The sequence below is a fragment of the Gekko japonicus genome, unplaced genomic scaffold (genome assembly GCF_001447785.1).
Source record: "Gekko japonicus isolate JY-2015 unplaced genomic scaffold, Gekko_japonicus_V1.1 scaffold3171, whole genome shotgun sequence".
Classification (NCBI taxonomy): Eukaryota; Metazoa; Chordata; class Lepidosauria; order Squamata; family Gekkonidae; genus Gekko; species Gekko japonicus.
Window position 1 is genome coordinate 111,851 of NW_015168751.1, and position 9,341 is coordinate 121,191.

At 46.3% G+C, this 9,341-nt stretch overlaps 1 protein-coding gene across 1 annotated transcript in view; it reads left to right on the top strand.

Moving 5' to 3' along the window:
• LOC107114207 (transcription factor IIIB 90 kDa subunit-like) overlaps positions 1–9,341 on the top strand; it is a 157,223-nt gene that overhangs the window by 109,661 nt on the left and 38,221 nt on the right. The window contains exon 4 of the mRNA XM_015415647.1: positions 3,675–3,706. Within this exon, the coding sequence (XP_015271133.1) occupies positions 3,675–3,706 (32 nt within the window). The remainder of the gene's footprint in view (positions 1–3,674; positions 3,707–9,341) is intronic.

The following is a 9,341-nucleotide window of genomic DNA, read 5'->3' on the forward strand; positions in this document are numbered from 1 at the left end:
CAGAAGACAGCCAGTTCCACTGTGGGCCTGATAGAAGCCATACGGGGGCCTGATCCAGCCCCTGGGCCTAAGGTGCCACGAGACTCAATTCTAGCTCTTCTGATCTGCAGGTGACTAGCCTCTGGCATTGGAAATGCAGGCAGTTGGGTAGACACAAAACTGCCTTATACTGAATCAGACCCCTGGTCCATCAAAGCCAGTATTGTCTACTCTGACTGGCAGCGGCTCTCCAGGGTCTCAGGCGGAGGTCTTTCACATCACCTACTGCCAGATCTTTTAACTGGAGACACTGGAGATTGAACCTGGGACCTTCTGCATGCCAAGCAGATGCTCTTCCGCTGAATCACAGCCCCTCCTGTGTTGTAGCATATCTGTGGGCTTGGCTATGCCATAGAGGCATGTCTCTAATTCCTCTCTGACACTGTTTCCCCCTTGGCCAGTAGTCTAAACACAAACCTGTACATTGGTACAGGGTAGCGCACATGTGTAACAATGTGCACTGTTCTTTTATTTATTTTAATGATTACTGCCTTGCTCTTTCCACTGAATATACTCGTGGCAGCTTAAAGGCGACTTAAGGAATTATTTAAACAGTAATCACTCATGATAAAGCATTTTTAAAATAACATTAGAAGAGCCACGCTGGCTCTAAAGGCCTGCCAAAGGTGCTACTGGGCTTGAATCTAGCTGTACCTGTTGTATATCTGTGGGAAGCAATGCTCCCTTCACGCTGTGGAGTTTTGTGAGCAAAAATTCTGCTTTGTGAGCTACTGGCATGAAAGTTGTGAGCGATTTGGCTACTGCATAAATTAGTTAGCTCTGAAGCCACCCTTCCTGAGTTAACACAAAAATGTGTGAGCCAGAGGCTAAAAAAACTGAGCTAGCTCACATTAACTCAGCTTAGCGGGAACACTGGTGGGAAGGTTTTCTTGAACTGAGGTGCCACCACAGAAAAAACCCTGACACTTGTGTGGCTACCCACCTTATTTCAGCTAATGGTAGCACAGGGAATAGGGCTTCTGAGTCAGTCGGCAAGACCTCAGCTAGAGAAAAAACATGTCCTGTTTGGGTCTTGACTTGCATATACGACCTGGAGTGGCTGCCCATCAAACAGAGATATGCCGTCTTTTGGGTTCTATAATCCGTGGGGCGAGGAACTCTCTCTTGTTCAGGAAACTCTCAAAAGTGGCATAGAGATTAACCTATACATAAACCATAATGCATTGTAATTCTCCAGGACTCACAATGACAAAAAACCCTGTGCCAGACAGAAGGATCAGCGGGGGATTCTGGAGGGCTAATGCCACAGTGGCTGTTGAATGAGTTGTAAAATCCGAGCAGAATAGTGCATAAAGATGGGGGATGCAGTCCAAAGAAAGGTACTCTTTCTTAAATCTCACTGGAGGAACCGTGGCCAAAGCGCTTGTTTTTCCATCTGACTTAAGTAAAGGGTAAAGGTCTCCCTTGCTCGAAAGCCAGTCGAATCCGACTCTAGGGTTGCGGGGCTCATCTCCGTTTCAAAGCTGAAGAGCCAGCGCTGTCCGAAGACGTTTCCGTGGTCATGTGGCCGGCATGACTAAACACCGAGGCGCACGGAACGCTGTGACCTTCCCACCGAAGTGGTCCCTATTTATCTACTTGCAATTTCTTGCTTTCGAACTGCTAGGTTGGCAGGAGCTGGAACTAGAGACGGGAGCTCACTCCGTCATGCGGCACACTCGGGTCTCGAACTGCTGAACTACCGACCTTCCACAGCCTGCAGTTCAGCGTCTTAACCACTTGAGCCACCGCAGCTCTGACTTAGGCATGCCTATTTGTTGATGTCCTCGGGTGGGTAGCCATGTTGGTCTGAAGCAGCAGAACAAAATTTGAGTCCAATGACACCCTTGAGACCAACAAAGTTTTGTTCTGGGTATAAGCTTTCGTGTGCATGCACATTTCTTCAGATACATTGAAAGAGAAGTCACCAGCCGTTACATATGGGTAGAGGGTGAGGAGGGTGTTGCCGGGAAGGGCCAATTAGAGTCACGGTGCATAAGGAACTGAGACGTAATTAAAGCTAAGGCTGGATGAAGGCAATTGGTAAGACCTGTGAATAGCAGCAGATTGGCATACGGCATCTTACCAATTGCCTTCATCCAGCCTTAGCTTTAATTACGTCTCAGTTCCTTATGCACCGTGACTCTAATTGGCCCTTCCCGGCAACACCCTCCTCACCCTCTACCCATATATGTAATGGTCAGTGACTTCTGTTTCGATGTACCTGAAGAAGTATGCATGCACACTAAAGCGTATACACAGAATAAAACTGCATTAGTCTTAAAGGTGTCATTGGACCCAAACTACTTGATGTTCCTTTAGCGAAGACACCTTCAGGTGAGGGCAATCTCATGATTACATGTTTCCTCCTGTTAAATTTTCCTGTAGAGAATCGGGGCTTCTGACGGGCCATTGGAGATATGATTGACTGAGCAGGTTTCTTAAAAGTTGCTTTGGCAGCAGCTGTCACTACAGCACAAGAATCTTCACTAGATGATTGAGAGTAAGCTTGTGTGTGTACGAGAAAATACTTTTGAACAGTATGATGATCTTAAAAGGCATCCTGTTAAACACAGCTTCTGCCAGAAATGTTGAAGGTTTTCTATTAGAACAAATTTAGAGTCCAGTGGCACCTATAAGACCAACAAAACTTTAAATAAACTTGCATGTGCAAGGCACGCTTTTTCAAATACATTGGAATGGCAGATGAGGTTCTAAATTTATAGACAGGGATTTAACAGCAAATTAACATGTAACCTGATGATGTTTAAGTTATGCAAAGTGGAAAAACTAAGTAACAAGTGAAGGTTATAAGGGCAGCCGTTGTAAAGTAATAAATATGTCAAAATAGCAGATAAATGTCTAAAGGTGTTTTTTCTAATTGTGGGAAGTAACAGAATCTTAATTGTCTCCTCTCAGGCGTGGAGGGCACTTAACAGGATATTTTGAGCTGGATGTAATATTGTCAGCAGACATCCATTCAGTTATTAGAATTCTGCATGTTCTCACTCCCTGACTTTGTGTGGTTGGCTCTATGTCCAATGGCAGCCATTTTGTGGTTGGCTCTGTCTGTTGTGGCAGCCATTTTGCAGTTGCACCCACCACCATGGGGCACCCAATTCCAGAGGTGCCCAGAGGCTCAAAATGTTTGGTGTCGTGGTTAAGTGTGCGGTCTCTAATCTGGGAGAACCGGGTTTGATTCCCCACTCCTCCACTCACACCTGGCTGGATGACCTTGGGTAAGCCATAGTTCTGGCACAGCTGTTCTTGAAAAAGGGCAGTTTCTGTCAAGAGCTCTCTCAGCCCCACCTACCACACAGGATGTCTGTTGTGGGGAGGGGAAGAGAAAGGAGATTGTCAGCCGCTCTGAGACTCCTTTGGGTAGTGAAGGGCGGGATATAAATCCAATCTCTTCTTCTTCTTCTTCTTCTATTAATGGAAAGTCATGAAGCTACCTTTCCATTGGGGAAAAGGCAAATTCCTAAACGCCCACTGTTGGTGTGTGTTTGAAGTTCCCTCATCCTGTATTGATGCGCCTTCCGAATAAAGTAATTTTATTTCTCTTCCAAGTTGCCAGCCCACTGGCCACACAGCAGGCCCACGTATACGCTTAAGTTCCTTAACCTTGACCACAGACATGCTCCTTGACCTCAGCGACCTCCTTCAGGTATGTATCTGCTTTTAGGTTTCAATAAATTCCGTTTGAGCGTATTAACCCTTGCAGACAAGTCCATAACATGGGTGCTCTTCAGGAGGCCTTAATTATCTCTTTGGTTTTAGTGGTGCTGGACAGGAAAATCACAGGGATTGCAAATCGGGCATGATTGTTCTGTGCAATTAGAGATCAAGTGTTTGGTGTCCGTCTCTCTCTTTCTCCCTCTCTCGCTCCCTTCTACAGAATAACAAATCAACAATGAGTATAGTTTTGATGGTAATTATTGTGCCTTCCATTCAATGGCACAAGGTCAAATTTTATATATACTTTAAGCTAACTCCCCCCCCCCCTTTTCTGTATTTTCTTTAAATGCAGATAAAGGGTTGCCGCTCAAATGCTACCAGAGGCTTCTTGGGTTGGTCTGAATGCGAGAATTATAGTGGCAACTGTACAAAATGGATGCGCATGGTGCTTATTCTCTGTCTTTGAGAGCCAGTTTGGTGTAGTGGTTAAGAGCGCGGACTCTAATCTGGGAGAACCGGTTTTGATTCCCCCACTCCTCCACATGCAGCTGCTGGTGTGACCTTGAACTGACTAAGAACTGGTCTCTCAGGAGCAGTCCTCGAAAGAGCCCTCTCAGCCCCACCCACCTCACAGGGGTGTCTGTTGTGCAGAGGGGAAGGGAAAGGAGATTGTAAGCCACTCTGAGACTCCCGAGTGAAGGATGGGGTATAAATCCAATCTCTCTCTTCTCCAATTTTACTCATCTAAATATTTATTTAAAACATTTATTAGCTGCTTTTCTGCCTTGCAGAACACAAAACGGCTTAACCGTGTGAATAAAACAATGAGGATAAAGAAACACCTAAAAGGCCACAATTGAAAATTTCAGTTAGGACCAATGTTCCCTCTAAGCTGAGTTAGTGTGAGCTGGCTCACAGTTTCTTAGCCTCCGGCTCACACATTTCTGTCTTAGCTCAGGAAGGAGGGCTCCAGAGCAAATTAATTTATGCAGTAGCCAAGTCGCTCGCTCACAACTTTCATGCCAGTAGCTCACAAAATAGAATTTTTGCTCACAAGACTCCTCAGCTTAGAGGGAGCACTGGTTAGGACTGCCAGTAAATAAAAACTAAATCAGGCAAATGCAGATCTAAATAAAGGCAGCATTAGGCTGCAATCCTTGGTGTGCGTGGCCACACAACCGTTTGGATGGAAATGTGCAAGTCGGCGTGTGTACTAGTACACAAAGGGTTCTCAAAAAGCTATTTCCTGCCCCTGTATCGAAACACGTTCTATATACAACTCCGATAGCGGAGGTTATTTTTGTCCTTCCCAGCTGTCTCCAGTAACCGGCATCCCCCTGTTGGCTGTGTGGTACTTCAAAGAATATTCTGGAATTGCAGTAATTTAACAAATTTTTAGACTTTAAAGGGACTAGCAATTCTAAAAATACCCTCCATGCTAACAGTATGCCAGAAGTAATAGATGTAATGTAATCGATGGCGGCAGGGGGTGGGGAGGCGGGTGGAGAGCAAGATTTCCTTTTAGCCACTGCTGGTTTTTATTAGATGAACTACTGTTCATTGTACCGGGCCTAGCAGGTACCGGTGTGCCTCGCAAAGGCTGAGCATAGCTGTCTTGGGTGTCACTGGGTCGGGGTCACAATTCATCCCCCCCACCCCCCGCATTGCTAGCCCCTTCAACCTTTATAAACACAGGACCCACTATTAACATCAATCCGAAATTAGGATTAATTTAATTTATTTTTTACTGCGCATATCCATCTTTGGGTGAGAAAGAAACATGGTATAGCCCCGTCTCATCAGATCTCGGAAGCTAAGCAAGGTCAGGACCAGTGTTCCCGCTAGGCTGAGTTAGTGTGAGCTAGCTCACAGTTTTTTAGCCTCTGGCTCACACTTTTTTTGTCTTCGCTCAGGAAGGAGGGCTCCAGAGCAAACTGATTTATGCAGCAGCCAAATCACTCGCTCACAACTTTAATGTCGGTAGCTCACAAAGTAGAATTTTTGCTCACAAGACTCCACAGCTTAGAGGGAGCATTGGTCAGGACTTGGATGGGAAACCATCTAGGAAGGCCATGCAGAGGAAAGCACTGGCAAAACCTCCTCTGCTTCTCTCTCGCCTTGGAAGCCCCTCGCTGGGGTCACCATAATTCAGTTGGGACCAGTGTTCCCTCTAAGCTGAGTTAGTGTGAGCCAGCTCAGTTTTTTAGCCTCCAGCTCACACATTTTTGTCTTAGCTCAGGAAGGATGGCTCCTGAGCAAACTAGTTTATGCAGCAGCCAAATCGTTCGCTCACAACTATAATGCCAGTTGCTCACAAAGTCGAATTTTTGCTCACAAGACTCCACAGCTTAGAGGGAACATTGGTTGGGACCCCGTATGTACATAACAGCCACTGAAAAAGACAGAGAACAGTTTTGAGATGTCTAGGTAGTTGCTAGGGATGTGGAAAGGGATAGTGTTCCCTCTAAGCTGAGTTAGTGTGAGCCAGCTCATAGTTTTTTAGCCTCGGGCTCACCCATTTTTGCCTCAGCTCAGGAAGGATGGGGCTCCAGAGCAAACTAATTTAGGCAGTAGCCAAATCGCCCTCTCACTTTAATGTCAGTAGCTCACAAAGTAGAATTTTTGCTCACAAGACTCCATGGCTTAGAGGGAGCATTGAAATGGGATGGTATAGGCCAATCTTGTCAGACTCAGAAGCTAAGCAGGGTCGGTCCTTGGACTGGAAGACCACCAGGCAAGACTCTGCAGAGGAAGGCCACAGCAAACCACCTCTGCTTCTCACTTGCCTGGAAAGCCCCTTGCTGGGGTTGCCATAAGCTGGTTTTTGACTTGACAGCACGTAACAGGTACTGAAAAAGAGAGAAAGCAATTTTGGGATCTCTAGATAGCTGCTAAGGAGTTCGAGTGGTATGGTATAGCCCAGGCTTGTCAGATCTTGGAAGCTAAGCAGGGTCAGTCCTTGGATGAGAGACCACCAAGGAAGGCTCTGTAGAGGAAAGCTATGGCAAACTCTGCTTCTCACTTGCCTTGGAAGGTCCTTGCTGGGGTCACCGTAAGTCAGTTGCAACTTGATGGTCCTTGCGTATGTACACCCATCTTTTGCTCTTTCACCTACGCACATAGGGGAGGAGCTGTGGCCCAGTGGTCAAGCGTCTGCTTGGCATGCACCAAGTTCAATCCCCGGGATCTCCAGGTAAAAGGACCAGGCAGTAGGTGATGTGAAAGGCCTCTGCCTGAGACCCTGTAGACAAAAAAAGGGGGGGAAGCCAGTGTATAGTACAAGGAACAGCAAAGAACCTTAATCCTCCTTGACTGACCATTCTGGCTTAGTATATGCCAGCTTTTGAGATTGGGTCCCATTACAGCCATGCTTGAATAAGAATTATTCGAAATGCGGCATCAGGCATCCGGATTACGCGTCGGCTTTTTATGGCTCAGAAAATTTGATGACTTACACTTCAATTTGGACTCTGATATTTGCTTCTATTTTGGAGTAGACACATGGAAAGACTGTAGACTGTGCTTCTATTATGCTTTATTATTGCACCTTGGCGAATTGATTCATTTTATATTTGCTGTTATGCTTATATGATTATTATATACTTGCTATTTTGCTTGTGCATTTATTTCCAGTCAGTGGTGTGTTCTTTGCTGTTCCTTGAGACCCTGTAGAGCCACTCCTAGTCTGAGTAGACAATACTGACTTTGATGGACTAAAGGTCTGATTCAGTATGAGGCAGTTTCATGAGTTCACTCTCTGTGTCTCTTCCCCCTCTTCTTTTACATAAAAAATCCTAAATAAATACAGTAAAAAGAAAGCGGTCACAGAGACCAACCAGTGGCAACATGTTTCCCAGAAAGGTCTGAAACTGGAATGTCTTCTGGTGTTCTAAAGCTATTTGGATCTGATGCACCATATTTGACTTGCATTTAATCAGCACGACTAAACCCGTCACTGTAGTTTTCCGTGCTGTATGAATACATATGTCAAATGTTTTTCCGACAGCCAGACACTGAGCTGAAATCATTGTCCGGGGTGGGGTGGAGTGGGGGAATCAATAAGCACATTAGTAGTGCCGTCCTTAACAGAGTTACACCCTTTGAAGCCCGTTAAAGAGAATTGCCCTGTTGATGTTCGGGAGCAAACGTGTGTATAAAGGGGACAGTTTCCAAAACACCTGCTCAGTTTGACTGCCATGGTATTTCATCGTGTTACAAATTAACTTTATGAAGGAATGACTTGGGGGAACAAAAAAGAAATGTCAATTTCCCTGTGAGAATACACGGTGGCAGTTTTGCAGAACGCTTTCCGCCAGCACCTTAGTTTGAAGCACCACCCATTTATCTGAAGACAGTCGCTCCGCACCGTGTAACGAAGCAGCATATTGCAGCTCTGGGCAACACAAGGAGAGATTGAGAATTCCTGTGTAGGAGGTGTGAAAATAACCGAAGCGTGCACAGCTGTTACACACACATTGTCTAAATGCAGGTGGAGGTGTGTGATAGGAGCCTGCAGGCTTTCCTTCATTTCGGTGGCCACGCTCGTCTGCAGGTTCAAGTCCAGCAGCATCTTAAAGGCCAACACGGCTTCCAGGATACAGGCTTCTGAGAGTCAAAGGTTTGACTCTCGAAAGCGTAGAGCCTGGAAAATTTTGTTGGTCTTTAAGGTGCAACTGGGCTAGAACCTTGCTCTTTATTTTAATGGAACACAACATCACACGGTTGGTGGTGGTGGGGAAATCCACTCTTTGTTAGGCCAGAAGTATTACTTGATGGATCTGCTTTTTAAACTATGATACATGAAACAAAGGGGATACGTAAAACCAGGGCTTTTTTGGTAGAAAAAGCCCAGGAGGAACTCATTAGCATAATAGGCCACACCCAACAGCAGACACTCATTAGCATATTAGGCCACACCCCCATGTTACCAGAAGTGTGGTCATACAGCCACACCCACCTTTTGCTTCTTATTCTGTTTACCTTGTTGTCAAAACCCAGGGCTGTTTTTGTAGCAGGAACTCCTTTGCATGTTAGGCCACACACCCCTAATGTAGCCAATCCTAATGAGTTTCTGCTGTTGGGTGTGGCCTGTTATGCTAATGAGTTCCTGCTGGGTGTGGCCAACTCAGGAGCCAGCCGGAACTCCGTTCCTCTGCTTTCCTGCCCCAAAATAGCCCTGCGTAAAACTATTCACTGTTGACCCGAAAGGGACTTGCCTCTTGGTTAAGCCCACCCGCTGTGGGATCATTCTCCTGTCTCCCTGAAGAGGAATCCCTCCCCTAGCTCTTTCCCCCCCAGCCATGTTTATCTCTGTTACTGAAACCAGTTTGGAGAAAAGTGACTTTGGGAGGGAGGCTGCAGGGAGCTAAGTTCAGTGTAGTGGTTAAGAGCGTGGGCTCTGATCTGGGAGAACCGGGTTTGGTTCCCCACTCCGCCACGTGCAGCTGCTGGTGTGACGTTCTCGAGCAGTTCTCGAAAGAGCTCTCTCAGCCCCACCTACCTCATAAGGTGTCTGTTGCGGGGAGGGGAAGGGGAGCAGAGGTCCATCAGTGGCTATTAGCCACAAGGTCTAGATAGGGGCTCTGGGGCAAGTGATGCTCTGTCTTCTTGGTGCTTGGGGGGGG